The sequence below is a fragment of the Gavia stellata genome, chromosome 11, assembly GCF_030936135.1.
Source record: "Gavia stellata isolate bGavSte3 chromosome 11, bGavSte3.hap2, whole genome shotgun sequence".
In the NCBI taxonomy this organism is placed as follows: Eukaryota; Metazoa; Chordata; class Aves; order Gaviiformes; family Gaviidae; genus Gavia; species Gavia stellata.
Window position 1 is genome coordinate 28,935,479 of NC_082604.1, and position 18,868 is coordinate 28,954,346.

The 18,868-nt window shown below is 40.5% G+C and overlaps 1 protein-coding gene across 1 annotated transcript in view; it reads right to left on the reverse strand.

The window, feature by feature from the left end:
* Nucleotides 1-18,868, reverse strand: part of LEKR1 (leucine, glutamate and lysine rich 1) — a 53,767-nt gene that overhangs the window by 8,712 nt on the left and 26,187 nt on the right. The window contains exons 7-10 of the mRNA XM_059822880.1: nt 4,671-4,752; nt 2,777-2,854; nt 2,316-2,519; nt 646-739 (exon numbers count right to left, since the gene is read on the reverse strand). Of these exons, the coding sequence (XP_059678863.1) occupies nt 646-739; nt 2,316-2,519; nt 2,777-2,854; nt 4,671-4,752 (458 nt within the window). The remainder of the gene's footprint in view (nt 1-645; nt 740-2,315; nt 2,520-2,776; nt 2,855-4,670; nt 4,753-18,868) is intronic.

Consider the following 18,868-nt stretch of genomic DNA (forward strand, 5'->3'; position numbering starts at 1 on the left):
GCGTTCTCTCCACCTTGTCAACAATACACAACCTTGTTTTTACTGGGAAACTACTTTAATATTAAATATATGCTTTCCTATGCTTCTCTGCCAGATGTGTCAGGAAACAAATCCAGGCGCTGATGTGCTCCCCATGCACAATTGTGGTTCAGGGTTCATAGCCCGGACAGTTACATACAGAACAGGGTGGGCTTTTTTGTTCACCTCCTTGGAGCTTGTGTAGGATACCAGCCCCTGCGACTGGGCTTTTCCTGCTGCACTCCCTCCTGCAGAGCACACGGGAAAAGCACGGAGCTTGGAAGATCAGAGGTTCAGTGGGCTCAGTCCGGCTCCTCGCACCCGGGCTTTCAGGGGACTGCACTCCTAACACAGGCACTTCGCAAATACCCCGAAACCTGGGAAGTCCGGATCAGACCTGAACATCTGCCAAGCCTGTAAACGCTCATACTAAATACCTTTTGCATTCAGCGCCAACCTATGTTGAGAGATCACCCCTTAAAGCCTCCTGTACAAAGAATACTACTGACATGTTTGCACTTGAGGAGATAGGTAGCTGGCTTAGAGTACCGATTCATGACAGCTGACGACAACTGGAAAAAAAATAAAGAGAAATCGAAAGGATCCCAACTGCACATCCAGTATTACCTTCTCTCTCCAGTTATCTTCATTCCACATCTTCTGTCTTAATGTTTCCTGCAGCTGCTCTGTTCTGTTCTGATGAGAAATCAGCATTAACTCCCTAGAAACCACAAAAACTCATATGTAAATATGTGCTCTTCCCAGATCAGTGGTATGCCATTTTCTTGCAATTAAGTCCTTTGTGGCAAAGGCTCATCTTTTCCTCTGTGTTTAGTATTCTGTGCAATAAGCCCAGCAATCCTGCCTGGAGCCCGGAGGCACAGCAGTAATCACTACTTAGCATTTGCATAATGCCATCACATGCTTTATGAATTTTGTATTTTACAGAAAGTACTATAGTTGATCTTTCTTCCAAACACGCATATTTAAACCTTAAATATTTTTAATCTTTCTCAAGTCAAATTTTGAAGAACACTGAAAAACTGTTATAACATCCAAAACAGAAATTGTTGTATTTAATAAGCTCAGAATATTACTATCCTTAATTAAAAAATTGTAATAGGTTTTGAATTAAAACCACCGAGTGCTTTCTATTGTTAGAGTTACTGTTTGTTATGTGAGGCTTGTAGAGCAAAAGCCCTGGAGAGTTTAAATTCTTGTAACTTAGATTATTAGCAATGTACCACCCGGAACAACTCATGTATCTGGGGTTTAAGTAGAAGGGAAATATTCTTAAATTAACATGTAGTATCTTTTCATGCAAGTACTAAAGTACAGGGAATATTCAAACCCTTTAATTATGAAAATAGCTTAATGCCTCTTGCTGTACATCACTCTCAAAAAATACTTATCTTCTCCAAAAGCCACTTCTCTGAATACATTTTCCATTGTACACAAATCAAACCAGTAACGTACTGCCATGTCTTAAGTAGGGGACAGCGCTTTCTATTCTGCCAATCAAAGACAAGCTAATTTAGCAGTAACTGAAAATTTACTGGCGGGAAGTTGTCCATACACTTCACCAAATACTAGACCATATCCAATACCCTGGCATACTGTAATATTTATAGCATTGTTACGGTTTGCAAGTTGCTAATAACATAAGGTACAAGAACGTAAACTCTCCAGGGCTTTTGCTCTACAAGCCTCACGTAACAAATAGCTATAACAACTGCAATAAATGGGTGTTTTGGTTAAGCATGAGCTGAGGCCCTGGACTGCAAAGCAAGAATTCCCGCCCCCCCCCCCCCGCCTTTTTTTTTAAATAGGCTTTTTTGGTTTTTTCTCTTTCATTCAAGTTTTTTTTATACTACAATAATATAAAAAATCCATCCGATAAATTCCAAGATTTCAGGATATGAGCTCAGGGCTGCCAAGGCTTTTAGAGTTTTGCCCTAAAAGCAGGAGAGGAGAGGGGGCAGTGGCAGGGCAGGACTGTCCTGAGCACACAGGCAAGGCAGCCACTTCAGAACACAGAGCTGGGACCAGCAGGTCTCGCCCAGTCTGCCCAGTGCCCATAGCCACACTCCACATTCTGCTGCCTCTCCTCCGGCATCCCAACTGGCACAAACCACCCCTGGTGCGTTACAGAATCTAGCCGTCCTTTTGGTAACAGTGGGAGAGGCTGTGGGTCTGGCAGAGGAGGAATGTTTTCTTTTTAACAGATTTCCAAAAAGACCGTCGAGGCTGAACGTACAGGCACAGGAGACTGCCCGTGGTGACTCAGCTCCGATTACCTTTCTTGTTTCAGCATCACCACCTCTTCCTCTGTTTGTCTAAGAAGAGCTTTAAGTGCTTCCAGCTCACTTTCTGATCGACCGGTTCTTCTTTTTAGATCTTCTTCTTTCCTTTCTTTCTCAGCCATCTCTTCCTGTAAATGTTTGCATACTTGTTGGCAAATTAGAAGAGATTCCTCCTTTTCCTTGAGTTCTTTTGTAAGTCTACAGATGAAGTAAAATAGTATCAGCATCGTAGTTACTATATTCTTATTTACAGACAGACACTAAATAGACAGAAATAATTTGTACCTGGAAAATAAAATATTAGACAGAAATTGATGTAGTCCTTTATGAAGTTAAATCTAGTGACTTGAACACAAAAATAGAAAAAATCATACAAAAACTGCATTAAAATAATAAAATTTTTGCTCTCACTGCTCAGAAATGTTTATGTTATGAAATATAATTTCAGCATTTACCTTGACTCAGAAATTCCATTTTCGTATTTCATTTTTTTCAGTTCATTTTGGCAGACATCAAGTTCCGTTGATTTCACCCTAAGAAAACATGAAAAAAATGTGTATTGTCCAAAGGAATTACAGTCTTTACTCATGCAGTAACCTGAACATCATTTATTGATGTATTATCTAACTTGCATTTTCTATTTCAGTTCAAAGGCAGACCACAAACAAAAAGTTCTTTCAGTTCTAGCTAATGTTTTTAAGTAACTGGAAGTTACGCTTCCAATGTAATCTCAGCCTAACCTAAAGTTTAATGTTGTGAACAAGAAAGTGAGATCTTGCAACACTGATGAAAGTTTCAAATAGGATATCAATAAAAATTAACAAATAACAATGTAGTAGGTAAGAGGGCTGGAAACTTTGCAGGTTTCTTGTCATTATGTCATCATTCCACCAATTAATAACCATGGTTAAGCTTCATATTTACATTTAAACAGATACAGAATATGTTGGTTTATTAAATTGTACCCATATTACATTGAAATTTTAATATTACATTTAGAAACTCTTTACTGTTTGTTTAACTGTGTTCGTGAAATCTTTTTTTCATACTGAATACTTGTATTATCATTAAAATACTTTGTTGCTAAGCATTCCAAATATTTGCAACCTCGTTATGATCAGACCCTCTGAACTGAAACCAGAAAGTACACATCATAAAAGAATGAATCCTTGTTTAAATTTCAGGATAACACACAAAGACCGATGATAGCTGGTCTCAAGATAGGCAGTACTAGTTCATTACTCTTGAGCTTAATATTTGAAACAGTAATTTTTCTTTTCAGTAGTGAATTATAAAGTGTTATAAAGTGAATTATAAAGTGATGCTGTTTCAGAATTATTTCCTACACTATATGCAAGCAACGAGGATTTTAAAGACAGGAAAGCATTCAGATCCCACATCCCGCAGCTTTTAGAGGTGATGACACAGGTCCCACTGAGCACTGCTGCATCTGGACGGGACCCCGGAGGTCGCCTGGCCCGATTTTGGGTGACCGACACAGCTCCCACGGAAGTCAATGGAGGGCAGCCTCGGGGCACGGGGAACGCGGCGACTCCACTGCACGGCCCTGGCTTGGCCATTAAAACATTAACCCAGGATGAACGGTGTGCAATAGCACAACGTTTAAGAAGAAGGTGCATCTTTCTTCTTATTTCCTCGAGTTTTGCTAAAGGACTCATTTCTGCTCTCCCCTCTTTCACCACTCCTTTCGGGCAAGCCGACTTTTTCACTCTGCGCGAGTGCTCCCTTTTCAGCCATCGTGCTTCAGTTAATCCAACAAGTACTTGATGACATTCTATTTTTGCTCTATTAATTTCGTTTTTGCATACTCTTACTTGAATCCATAGGCACAACATAGTAAAATTAGAAACCGCAATAGCATACTGGTGCACGGAGAAAACTCACAGCAAATTTACATTTGGGGAACAAAATAAATAAATCATAGTCACTGATTAAACACTAAAGTTTCTGATTAGTTTTACTGCATCCTTCCCTCCATCCCAAACCTACAATGTGAAATACTACTTTCCATGTACATTTTTAGTCCAGAAGATTTCACAAAACATGTCCTACACTTGTGTGTTAAATGAAGTGTCGGACTGAGCTGACTTAACCCTCCTCTTTGCTGTATCATTAAACACAGCTGGAGGAATAAAGCCCTGCTTCCACAGACAGACATGCTCAGCCAGGTGGTTAAGAAATACAGACCATTTAATATGAGGATAAAATATTTTCTCTGTTGGTCATAACCTTCCCAAATCATCATGACAAGCAGCGCGCTCTGAAAAAAAGTGGTCTGTTACAGCTGTACGCGCAGTGCCAGAACAATCAAGCAAAGAGAAAACTTACATTAACAGCTTTTTGTAGTGGTCCATCTCAGCTGTTACTTTCTGCAGCTTCAGTCCAATTGTCTCTATTTGATTTGTTAAATCTGAAATCAAAGACATGGGTTTCAACATCTGTATTATATTAAAATAACTCACTTTTATACACATTGTGTTTTATTTGCATCTCAGACACGTAGCTCCTCACTCCCACCTCAACCGGGCCGAGCAGTACGTCCCAGCACTGCCCAGCTCTGAGCAATGCACGATGGCCATCCGTGAAAAGCACAGGTTTACGAATTGTAATACTTGACTTGATTTCTCACTGCTTACCATCCATATAAGCCAGTTGTTTATATTTTATTAATAACAACAAGTTACTTTTACTGAAGAGGTTGGAATGCTGTTGCACCGCTGTACACTTCAGTTCAGAACAGCCTTCCAGTTTCTATTCACACCTTAGCAGAGACTGGCTTTATAGCAAGAAGCTGGTTTTTGTTGGTTTGGGGTTTTTTTTTAATCCTACCAGGAAACATCAATTCAACTAAATCTAAATATGAAATGCTTTAAATCATACAGTTTGTACATAATGCTGAGAGCAAAAGCATGCAGGAAGGCAGACCTGAAAATAACCCACTAATGCCACTTCATAAAAATCATTGATACTGACTTAATGGTACTATATATTTTGTCTTAGACTCTCTTAGCTAAATGTTATCTTTCAGAACACATCACCTATCAGTTTCAATCAGCCACTGCCTTTTTTCCGGTATATATCCCAGTTCTTTTAATCTGTACAATTAGTTTAATTGTCTTCTTTTTTTTCCCCCACCTGGAATAAAGCTTCCAAAGAAAACACTAAGCAAAGATAAAAGAACTATTAAGTATCACTCCCTCTGCACAGTCTCACGTCGATGGAAAGTGACAAATTTACTCCCAGCAGACAATGTAACACTTCTGATTTATTGGCTTTCAACCCCCTGAGTAAGCCGGGTCTCTCCAAACGCAGCTTTGCAGGACAGCCGGCCGGCCGTTTGCGCTCGCAGCACAGCACCCAAGCGTTTTGTTGCACACAGGTTACAAGCACGTGCTGTGCAAAAATACAGGCTGGTGAGAAGAAAACAAACATTCTCACCATTTGTAACTAAATCTGTTGGTTTGCTTATCGGTGCAAACTAATTCTAAAAGCTTACTTAAAATCCCTTAATGACACGTATTAGACCATTTTTTCTCAAACAAATAATTCAAACTCAGCAACCTTCTTAAACAGTTATGTATCAAAGAAATCTCATCTAGTTTCGTGCGGCATAAGATTATCCTTCTTTTTTTAAAAATCCTAAGCACAGTCATGACTTCAAGATTTGAAGCCCTATAAACTGACATAACGGCACGTACCTCAATCTGATTCTCATCTTAATGAACATATCTAAGTATGATGACGAACAAGGAGAGCTGGCTTTCAAGAAAACATAAGAATGACCAGAAATCAAAGCTGTCTCTACAAAAAAGGCAGCATCATAAACTACACGGAAAAAAAAGTACGATAGAACATTGCAACAAATCCAGAAGTGGAAGAAAAACCAAGATTTCCCCTCAAAATGCAACAGCGAACTAGATGAGCTGACTCCCTCTCTGACGGTGAACGGCTACAGAGAGCGTCAACCTCTCCGTCTTCAAAGCTCTCTGATATATCCTCCAAGAAGCCAAGTCTGTGATTCCTGTTCCTACATTTATCATTTCTGATGTCAGAATTCACTGAATTTTTGTAACTTTTCCTACGTGCCTATTTCAGTCATTTCCAGCAACTATCACGACGACGACTGATCCCAGAGTGGGATTTCCCCCCAGCGATCCCCCATGTCACGCCTTATCTTCCTAAATCCTACTACATGACGGATTCCCATATTTTCAGTAAAGGCAAAAGGAAAGCTGTTCATTGTCTCAGACTAGAACAAAAAAAAACAGGGAGAGATTCTGTAGGGTAAAGTACGCACTACCTGTCAGATACATTCCCAAATTATCTGCATTTATAAAGCGCTTTTTTAAGAAAAAGTTAAAATTTCTTTGGGTTTGACTAAGCCCTTGCGAAAGTCAGTAAGAGTTAGTTATAGAAGCACCTTCTATACCATCTGCCACTGAGGGCAAAACAAATAAAATATATCTTTGTATAATATACCATTGCCATTGTGTTTATACATTTCAGACCCAAAAATACTAACGCAGTCCTGCATTCATTTTTGCAGTTGTTAATAGACACTGCCACGTCACTCATCTTTTAACACTGAAACAGCTTCGACTCCGATTCCCATCAGCCACAGTCCACGTAATTAAATGAGCAAAGGGAAGAGTGTTAAGTAGATATTCAAGAAAAAAAGCCTTTTAATAAATGAGACTGGATGCACACAGAGCACTGCTCATTACAGGCCCTGATCGACAGAAGCGAAGGGACCCGGACCTTACAGATCCTCCTGGAGTTAATCAGTTCAGTGTCTCAGCACACAGGGGATGCTGATAGCGCTCTTTGCTGTGCACAGCGAGCTGCCTCAGACTGATGGCATCCAAGTTTATTTTTTGCCTCCTTGAAACAGTTCAACCTACTCCACGGAACATGAGACATCACAGAAAACGCAATTTTTGAACAGGTTGAAAAGAACGGCATTGCTGGGAAAAACGTAAAAAGCGTGTTTAATCACCATGTGTAGCTGATATCAGTATCATGCTGAAAAATAGTGTGTATATATATACACACATATAAAATTATACAAATAGTAAGAAATCAACAGTGTTCTATGAGAAATGACAATTAGAGGGAAGGTCTAAAATTATTTACTTCCAGTCGTTATTTTTCTTATTTTTCCAATGCTTCTGCAGGGTATTAACTCATAAAATGTTAACATTGCCAAATTATATTGAAAACTGGCAGATGGCAATTCACGTGGAATTTTTCCTGTCCCAGATTTGGAAATCCAAGAGTCCATAATGATATGTTGTTCTTAAAAAAAAAAAACCAAACACCAAACATAAACCCAGTATTCTTGAGATTATAAGTAATTTATCTCATCTGGAAATATAGGTGAAAGCTCTGAGAGGAAAACTTAGACTGAAATACTTTCCAATGGGAAAAGCAGCCCCTTTCAGCACGGCCAGGGCCGCGGTAGGAAGCAGAACAAACCCTCTCCAACTTGGAGAGCAGATTTTTCCTTTCTTCCCCTCAAAGGCTCTGCCTCACCGTTTGCATTCCGTACTCTTTTTTCCATTTCAGGACTATTATATCTGAAGTAGGCTATGTTCTCATGTTGCTTCCCAGGTCTCCAACAGTATCAACTTGTTATCAACCGAATTATCTGTCTCTGTTACCCCAAAGTACAGCAGGTGATGCTTTATAAGGCAGTCACCACTATGGCAAAGGAACACAGCAGTGAATGGAGCAGCCAAATGTATGCGAAAATTCACTTCCTTTTGAAAATGTAATTTAAATTTGCTCCAACTGCTTTCCCCCTAAAGAGCACGGGATTTTTAGTCCCTATTTAAGAGCTTTGCCTATCACTGGGTGACTGTCCTCAAAAACTAAGTCAGAATCAGGAAAGCCCGCTATTTAAATAAAAGCATGTCCTTAATCACTGGCCAGATGAAAACACCAGCTTACCTTTATTTTTGCCAATTTTATGGGTGTGCCAGTACTTCTGCATTAGCCAGCAGAAGAACACAAACCCCCAATTCTTCTCACTGATGCTACTGAAGTGAATACACAGGTGACACTAAGATCAGTTTTCAGAAGATTCTTAAAAAAAGACACTTAGAAAACAAAACTTCCTGTAGTAGCAGCACAGGGGTATCATAGAACGGTTTGGGTTGGAAGGGACCTTAAAGATGACCTAGCTCCAACCCCCCTGCCAGGGGCAGGGACACCTTCCACTAGACCAGGTTGCTCAAAGCCCCGTCCAACCTGGCCTTGGACACCTCCAGGGTTGGGGTGATCATCTCTAAAATGATTTTACGATTCTGTAACTGTACTTTTTCATAAAGTGCTGCTAATGTGGGTGGAGGAAAAGGGAGCCACAGGAATGACTGAGCACTGTCGGGGTGTCTGCGTGTGAGCTCTGACCAGGAAAGCCGGAGGTTGCCCAGGAGCCCTTTTGTATCTAGCACACTCATGGCTCTTCTCCTGAGCACTTTTGCCTCTTCCTGAAGATGCAGCATGGGAAGAAAGAAGAGAGTAGTCCTCATAGTTCTGTGCTGAAACTATTTAAAAACTACAAAGACTATCTTACATTTTTCTTTGTACAAAATAGATTTTCATGAAAAATATTTTAGTTCAAAGCTGTAGAAAGACTTATGTGAAGCTGGGGAATCTGCAACCAGCACTCTCATTTTTTCCATAGTGTGATCACAAAAGCTTCACAAGCGTTTCTACACTTGACATTATTTGCATAATACAAAAAAATGCGAATATTCATGCATGTTTTCCATTCCCCAGAGTTTGTCAGCAATAAATGGTCTAGAAAGAGAAGAAAATAATGAAATACAAACATTGTTAAACTTACTGATAAATTTGTTTAAAGGAATTGACACAACAGTATTGCAACTAAGAAAAAACCCTTATAATTACAAAAAACCTAGAATTTACAGCTTAAGGTTACTTCTGTATATATATTCCACGGCAATGTCTACTTGACTAATGTGAAAGAAGTTCCTGAAATTTGAATGGAGTGAATATTTGTTCTCTTTTAATATATACATTATTAATCACAGATATTCACAAAACACCTTGCCTAGTATCATACAGGAGGTAAAAACTTATCTAGAAATTAGGGCTTCCTAGAAAGATCCAAATTATTTATATTATTGGCTTTCCAATAATTTCTGGCAACTGTTGCTCAAGTGAGTTATTTGAGAAGGTTTGGCGGGGTAGATGATGATTACTATTTCCAGGTGAATCACTGCCTGCCCATCTCCTTGGCATTCCTCATAGAGCTGTCAAGAGGACCTGTTGTACGCAGCGTTTCCATGAGTTATTAGCACCTTTCAGACTTCTGTTAAACTACATACAACTCAGAATTTCTTTTTTCCATTTCATAAAATATATAAACGAGAAGTTATTTGCACTAAAACTTCACCAGGTAATTTTTTTCTGCTTGAAGATAGGAATGAATTAATGCAAAAGCTATATAAATGTAGCTAGAACAGTGTAAACTAATATCCAATATATTCCAGAAATTGTCTTTCACAGAATACCTTCATGCTATATTTTAATTTTTCAAGAGGGTAGTAGTCCACAAAACTTCAAAAGAAGATGAACTACAAATACACGCACACACAGCTGACATTCTGGGCATTCTGGAAACTGCATCTATTAAAAGGAGAAGGACATCATAAGTACAGATAATAATTCGCCTGTATTTACTGTTACCTACTACTAATAATTAACTATCTACATTCAGTTAGCAGAGAATACTTACCATTTACATCAGACTTTCAGAAACTTAAAGAATCAAAAGGAGCAATTAGATACAGGTCTGCCCGAGAGCATCATACGCTGGCATTTAGACAAAAGAAGTCTTGGAAATCCATGGGGACTGCCCCTCTTCATCATATGAGAAGAAGATACTTCTAGCTTTGTGGCGAGTGCTGTTTTCCCATGAAAATATTGAAAAGAAATGGAAAGTGAACAGGTCTGGCAACAGTGAAATTAAACCTCGCACATAAATCAAGTTACGATCTGGCAAAAGTTAAGTTAAACTTCCTTTGTGCTCTGTTCCAAGCAGCATTTATTACCTCCGCAGACCAGTCCCTGCCCCATTTCCCCAGAGGCGAAGAGTAGGTTCTGTACAGAGACAGTTAGGAAAACAGCAAGGATCTGTGTGGTTGCACGGGTATGGGCTCGCAGTTGGCTGGGGGAGAGCCAAGACCTCTCGGGAAGACCGTACCGACACTGTCAAAAACACTGGTCTCAGCAGCAGCAGACACAGAATACATTCCCACCATAAAACACAGTGCAGCAACAGCTGAGCTAGGAGAGCCTTGAGGTGAAGAAGAAACAGTCATCTCTAAAGAGGTATTCCTCCAAACATGACCTCCCTGACCGCTGCGCTCAGTGGCAGTAATCATATTTAATAGCACACACAACTCCGCTGCAAACTATTCAGCTAAATCTTCGTTCAACATTTTTTCATCTGCCCTCCTCATCCCTCCTTACCCCATTATGACTGTATGTTTTCTTGTGCGATGAGTTAAGCAATCAGCAGTTTTGCAGGCATTAGAAAGGAATTTTCCTGAAAAAAATCAAATTGTTTCAGATTCTGTCGTTTTTCAGTATTCCTCATAGTGCCACTTCTAAGCTGGGTATGACCAAGGACTAGCATTCAGCAGTAAGAAAAGGAGTGAAGACTGCTGACCTTGACTCCAAAGGAAAAAAAGAGATGGAGACTGTACCTTCTTTTTTCCTACTCAAATTAGGGGACATTCCCAGCTCTTCATGGCCGTACCCCTGTTCTGATGTACTGGGTACCGACTACACCTGGAATAATATTTACTAAATAACTGGTAGCCTGCATTTCCCCCTATTTGTCCCTGCTATTCCTGTGATACCAAGTCCTCAGGTGCTTTGGGTTCACTGTGCTCCCCAAATTGATGGAAGGTGGTCTGAAGCTCTTCCACAGAGCTATTGTCAACAGTGCCCAAAGTTTGATGGTAGTGCAAGACCACAATAAATGGTGAGGCTAGCTTAACTGCTTGTCAAAACCACTGGGAACCAGTGGTTTATAATCTTTCAGTACCCTCTCACTGTTTCAGTTTTGTGCCTGGAAAGCCAACCAAGTTTTCCCTCAGTTCCCTGGGAAAGAGCCACTGAATACCCACGGTTGCTGTTGAACAGAACCCATAGAGATAAATCACTGACAACTTACAACTATTTAAAAAACCGTGTTTGTGTGACAGTGTTCTTGCCAAAACTTCCTCTCAGCTGTTTTAAAGACTTCTCTGACAAAGTCCCATTGTAATCAAAGCCATGCAGTCACTATGTTATCTAAGTCCTGTTATCTGCACCACAGAACTGCACAACAGACACCGGACCGAGCTGCGACGTTTGCTGCTCAGAGCTGGCATCTTCACCTTCTCTATGAACGGAAAGTTGTGGCCAAGTACCCGGAGGAGAGATTAGACCACCTGCAGTTACTTTCGTTTACTTTAGTTTCTTCATCTGGGCATCTTCAGTAATGTATTGTTCTCTACACTTTTCCAAAGCTAAATAATTCAACTTTAATTTCCTGTCATTCATCCTGGCATTGCCTTATGAAGTAAATGGCTCTGAATGCCTACAGAAAAAGGAGAAACTTTGGCTTCACACACCAAGCAGATGTTAGACAGAACATGTGGGAACAATCTTAACATTGACAACAGCAAGTTCTACTGCAATGTGACTGCTTTGTTAAAACAGATTAAGACCAAATTGCTGTAGATCAACACCGCAAAAAGGAGAGCCCTTTGCCTTTCTTCTCATGGCAACGGCTGCTACAGAGCAGCTTTCCACAAACATCCCTTTTTGACAATTTTTTTTTTAAGTTGTTATTACAGAAGATTTCTGGCAATTATTAACAACTGTGGTCTTTTTTCCTCTTCCTAGGTGCGGGAGTATGGACACAAGTTCTGGAATAAAGGAAAGGGAGAGGAATAATGCTTATTTTGGTTCTAGTACTTTGGGTGGTCTCTTTCAGCTCTGTTTCTTCTTTTACTCAATTTGTTTTAAGAAGTTTTCGCAACGACTGAGCATCGGACAGGAGTTTTTCATGAGGGAGTAGATGGATTCAATTATACGGCTGGTTTCTGCAAGTCTTCTCTAGAGAGAGTTCCCACCAAAGTCAACGGGAGCTGGTTAGCAGAAAGTCTGAGGGATCAGACCCACACCCACAGAGACTAAATAATACAGATTTCAATCAAGTTTGAAAAACATAGTGAAAAATGAGGAAACCAATATAGAGAATGGTAATACAAATGGAAACTTATGCTGAAAACTTGCTGAATACAGAAAAACATATTCAAATGCTTATGGAAAAATGTTTTCCAGTAATGAAAATAAAGCTTATTGCAAAATATGCAAAACCAACAAAAAGCATTCACGCTTTGTAATACTGATAGTCATTTTAAAGCTTTAAGAAGTACCACATTTTAAAGAATCTTCAGTCCAAATCCATCTCACTATCATTTGTGTTTAATTTCACTTATCTTTGTGATTCGCAACGTATCTTAGCATAGTCATAAACAAACAGTAACCTTTCAGGCAGCACATGCGATCAGCCCTGCCTTCAAACAGGGACGAAAGGTGGATAAGGCAGAGACTGCCTCCCCTACACCTCTGTGTTTTAGCAGTATCATATTCTCCATGAAGTGAGATTCTGTTAGGATAAGGACAGAAACCAAGGGGGCACAGCACAGAACATACACAAAGAAAAGATGTGAAAAACCAAAGAAAAAGAACCAAAGCTGGTGACTGTTTCCTCTTATTTGGGTGAATTCCCATAGATGCAGCCCGTAGTGTCTGCAAAACACCGAGCAGAGTCTGCCCAGAGATGGGTTTCAGGAATTTAGCCACCCAGTTTGCATCCTCCCCAGCTGCCCGGCCAACGGCACGGTGCTGAATGAAGGCTCCAGTTCCTGCTTTGTAAATAGCAACAACTGCTAAAGTTTTCAGGAGGGGGGCAGGAAAAAAGCACTGTGAACTATATTCACATTGGGTAAGCAGCCACGCTGGAAGCCATCAGTTCTGCAGCTAACTCATAACAGATTCACAGTGACATCATCTCAGAAGCATGCGTGATAGAACTGTGTAATTTTCTACTTTTCCTGCAAAACCTACAAAAAATCCAAGATACTTTCTGAAAATTTTGGTCTCATCTAAAGAAGAGCTCAGTGTTTTATATGCGTGTAAGAAAAGGAAGACTATTTGCCAGTCGTTAAGGCTTTCTAGAGAGGTTAATATGCACAGCTCAAATAGCCATCGCCGCCGAAGACATGCAGACCCCAGTCATTATGTGAGACCCTTTTGCCTTAGCAGCACCAGCTCAGCTACTGGCAGACAGAAACTCAACAGCACAGCTCTATTTAGGCCAATGCCAGTCATGGTATGAATCTGTTCTGTATCACTAAGTCTCTGGCCTAAAATGACTGCGCCTACCTAAAAACAAACGCATAACCGCCAAGTTATCTGCTTCCAATTTCAGAAATACAGTCTATTTCTCACTACCTGCCCAGGGATTGCAAACAGGTGGATTTGCCACTTCTAACCACATCACTACACTACAGCACATCGAAAACAGCAAGGGAATAAAGTAGTTTCATTTTCCCTTTATTTAAGCATGGTTTGGGGAACAACTGGCAGATAGTTTGGTTTAAACAAGACAAGCTCTGACTCATCGTACCGGTCACTGATGAGAAAGAGCCGCTGGGGCAGTCCCATCCACGCTCTCACCGAGAAGCAGAAAGGCTGTGTAGGCTGCACGTGCTGCCCTCCAGTCCTGCTGACTGGAAATATCCAGTCTCCGTGCATGTGTGCCAGCAGTAGACAATTACTTGCAGAAGAATCACAGATTAAAATATTTTTTATCAAGCTTTATGAAATTCTCACCACGATTCAGCCGGGTACAGATTCACAGAGGATGGCTGGAAAGGACCTCTGGGAATTGCACAGTTCAACCTTCTGCCCAGAGCAGTACCGCTGACAAAACCAGAGTAGGTTCTCTGTGGTTTTATTCAGCTGAATCTTGCAGACCCCCTCGGCTGGAGGCTCCCCCAGCCCTCTGGGCTGCCTCTGCCCGCGCTGCACCACCCTCCACTGAAAAAGCTTTTCCCAATGTCCATCCCGAAGCTTCCAGGCACCAAGCTGGGGCCGGTGTCCCCTGCCTTCCCACCTGCCACTCCCCAGGAGAGTCTGATCCGCCACCTTCCCCTCTCCCCTCCAGGCACTCCCAGACCGCTGCTGGGTCCCCTCTCCACCAGCTGGGACCAGCCCGGCTCTTGCCCGGATACTGTTTCCTTTGTCCAGTTAATCTCATTTTCAGAGACCTACTCCACATACACGTGAACACAAGCACCCTGTGAGACACTCCCTGTATTACCTCAGATCAAGATAGTATTTGTCACGCTGGCAGACTGAACGAAACCTCCCCGAGGCTGGTGGGTGGGAGAAATGTCCTTCATTCGGGAAACGGTGAGCAGCAGTTAAGCTCTTTCGGGCACAGAAGGGACTGGCTGGAACAGAAACTCAAATGCAGGAGCCACGATATTGCCGTAAGGGAAATGAGGCAAAAAGGGAGCAGGGCAAAGGCAGCCCAACAACATTACAGGGACAGGCAGAAAGAAACAGAGAATGCAAGGGGTTGGGAGGATAGTAGCTTGAAGCTGGAAGACAGTCAGGAGATAGAAATGGAGAGAGCTGCACAGATCTCTGCCCGAGACAGACTGGAAGCCAGCTCCTGTTGCTTAATTTCTCTGGTGCTCTGGAAAACAGGAGGTTGTAGGTATTCTTTAAAACCTATTAAAGAACTGCTCCCTGCAGGGAGCAACCTGCAAAACCCTGAATACTGGCTGATAAGCTCTGTCAAAAGGGGTAAAAGTATTTAAATGTTTTTTAGAACATTAAAGCTAGACCAAATTAGGATGTACACTTAACACAGATACTTTTAAGTACATTTATTTAAAAAGCATAGTGAAGCTGTGAGAAATATGAAATACATACATGAAAAATTACTGTGTCACACTAGGAATAATTTGCCTCACTGTATGTTTCTAAGGAGACCAAAGAAGTGAACTAAATACTCAAAGTCCTTGCACGCACGGAACAGAACTACTTATTTTTATTTATAATATTTCATGTACTATGTTCTCTAAGATAAATTATTTTTTGTATATACAAGCAAGTACTTCTTTTTAGTTGTGACTCACAAGCACAAGCCTGTCTGGAAGGAGCCCAGGGACGGACTCCAGCCGTATAGATTTACATCCTTTCTGGAGACCTGACCAGTGCCACCAGAAGTCGCTAAATCACTAAAAGCTGCCAGGAACTGGCAGGATGTGCCAGAAAAAGGACTGCCTGTTTCTTATCTCCCCCAGCATATGTTGCTGACCACTGCCAGGACTGGGCTTTCTGGACCTCTAGTCCGAACTAGTCAGTCAGTTCTTTCATGTTGTATACAAAACAAGCATAGAGAAAGCAAGAGAAGGGACCAGATTCTAAATTATTTTGAGTGGTACAAATCTATAGCACACTCCCTGCCCTCAAAAGAATAAGCCAGCGACTGCATACACCGTGCAACCCGACGGCAATCTTTTCCAAGACCTTATGAAGTGTTTGATTAGAGAAACAACGCTATCCCAGCAAACCCCACTCTCCTCTCTCTCCCCCTGCTCCCCAAGTGCACAAGTGACATGTCACAAGCACTTCTGCAGTCAGAGGAATTGCTTACATGGTATTTGCTCAGCCATGGCCCGGGTTCACACTCTGGCATCAGAGGATTCAGTCCTTCAGCCTGAATTTTCTGTGTACCTTCCTGCCTTTTTGAACCCAAGCTAATTGGGATATGTCAGAACTGTTCCTACAGACCTGCTTCTCCTATGTATTAGAACTGATTTGAAATACTTCCACTTACCTGTTGGCCAGGAAAAATGAAGGTGAGAAAATGGAGCTTCTGACCTTAATTTTTCTTGGAGACAGATTTTTTTTTTTTCCCCTCAGTGTTTAGGCCAAGCAGATGAAACAAAATATAGTATTTTCTTTAAATGGTTTTCTGCTTTTCCTCAAGAAGCAAAGCGGGGCCCTCCTGTAACCAAATCATACTCAAACACAGCATTATCCCAACACCTAGTTGAAGAGAACTAGGACGCTGTTCTTTCCATCGTATTCATCTGTTTCCTCTTCCACTGTAAGAGACTGCTGAAAAGCGCTAATGAGCCATTGCTTCGTCTAACCCATTTGTCACATTCTGTTCAAACACCAACACTGCATTCCCCAGCTCTCACCCCTCAAATTCTTAGTACTGCAGCTGGAATTAATAAAAAAAATATTTCAACAGTACTTGTAGTATGAATAGTGGATATTTGAACTGCAGCCTACCTAAAACTACAGGAAACTATTCTCTCTTTGGATTTTCAAAGCTCTTCAAAGCGGTCTTTAAAGTGTCATTAAAGACACTTCATGTACATGAAAATACTGCTCCTTCTTTCCATGGAGAGTGCGAACATTCCCCACTCAAACTACCCAGCTACTCCTACAGCTGCCTGCATTTTTCAATCATCTCTCATTAGTCTTATTATGTCAGCAGACCACTGCTAAGTTTATATTTAGTAACTTAAGTAGCCTACGAAGCAGTAGCATCAAAAGATTTAAAAGACAGACTTCATGTGCATAGCCAGCAATTTAAACCCGTACAGAGGTAAACCTGTAACTACAAACGGGCTAAAGAAAAACTGCAATGACTTTGTGAAGAAAAAATATTCTGTATCTCTGATTAAGCAGAGGAAAGGATTTGGCTGGTAATAAAAATGAAAGCACAGATATTAGCGCTTCTCTTTTAGGAGCATGTGCTATTGCAGCTCTTCACAAGGCATTATTGATTTCTTTTTTTCCCAAGTCTATTTGATTAGACAATTATTCACCAGACCTTACCCTGTGTTGAGCATTTTTCAAGAGCTGTCATCTATAGCTGACTGGATGATGCATTGTGAGTCTGAAAAGTGGTATGAAACCAGCAACCAAATTCACCTCTTCGGCAAAATGTAACTCCCAAAGATAATTTTTGGAAAGTCATGAGAAGCACAAGAATGAAGAAACAATAGTAGAAACTAATGCTTAGTTTCAGCTCTTGCAAATGACTGCTATCATATGAAATATTCAATAATTTACACTTCTATGATAAATACCCAAAACAAGAATCTTCAAAATACTGGGTGCAGAAAGGAAGATCCTTTCAAAACATGTAAATCACAAATCCTGGTAGTTTTTTTTTTCCTAGAGCACTGAACTATTTCAGTACCAAAGAGGGATATTAGCTTCAAAGTAGTTTGTGGAAAAAAAAACCCCAAACTAAAATAAAAAGCCACCCCCACCCCCCAAACCATGGACACTCTAGATCTGGCTGATTTCCTACACACTGACTTTATATGGTGTAAATCCACTAATTGGAATTGATTTTCACTAAGATCAAATGAGGCAATTAAAAAAAAAAAGTGTTGTTTGTTCCCACTGATTTATTTTAATACAATGGCAAACTCTCATAATATTTGATGCTTGTTTCATGAAGAAAATCATGTTTCGTATTTCAGAGAGAACACTTTTACTCCCAGTGCATTAGCCGGCTTTATTACCCCAATCCAGCAACGAGTTCCATATAGACAGACCTCTTCAAATGCATATGGATTTGTGTTTTACTGATCTATTCAGGAGGGGTAGAATACAGTGCCTGAGCTAGCAGTCTTTCTGCCTTGAAATCTCTTTCTGGATATCCATAGCAAACATTTTATTGCTTCTTAATAACTGATCTATTATGAAGTAACTGCTACATGCTTTTATTAAAAAAAAAAATTTGAAATGCCTCACATAAAACATCGACCTGCTTAGCTGATATTCTAGCTGTTCACTAAGATTTTGCAGAGTCCTAATATTCTGCATGAATTCCATTTTATTTGTGTTTTCTCCACAAAATGTCTGGTATTTCAAGATTTTATTATACCCAGTTGAAAAAAGAAACCTGACATGTGCAAAATAAGTAAATAGTGAGTCAAACAGCACAGCATGATGAGCGGCGGTCAGGGTGACCCTTCTGCTCAAGTATTACACCGCCAAGATGCCCGGGAATCCACACAGTCACACTAACCACTGAGATAACTTTCAGTGAACCCATTACATATGCTTTTTTTTTAATCCCTCTTCTCTGGAAATATATTTAAAAAGGCTGAGTGAGCAAGAGAGATAATGCGGCAGTGCACTTCACAGGCTTCTTGAGGGAAGGAGTAGCTCTGTAAAGCACTGTAAATTTTCAAATCTCTTTATAAACATAAACAAGCAGCTTCCAAAATATTACTTTGAAGCGGACAGGGAAAAAAAAGAAGACAAAAACATACATGGTAGCTCTTGGTCAGGTCTCCTATCAATGCTAGCAGTGGAAAAAAATGAATAAAGATGTAAGCATGGATAAAACTTTTTCAGAATATTCTAACATTTTAGGCTTCTTTCAA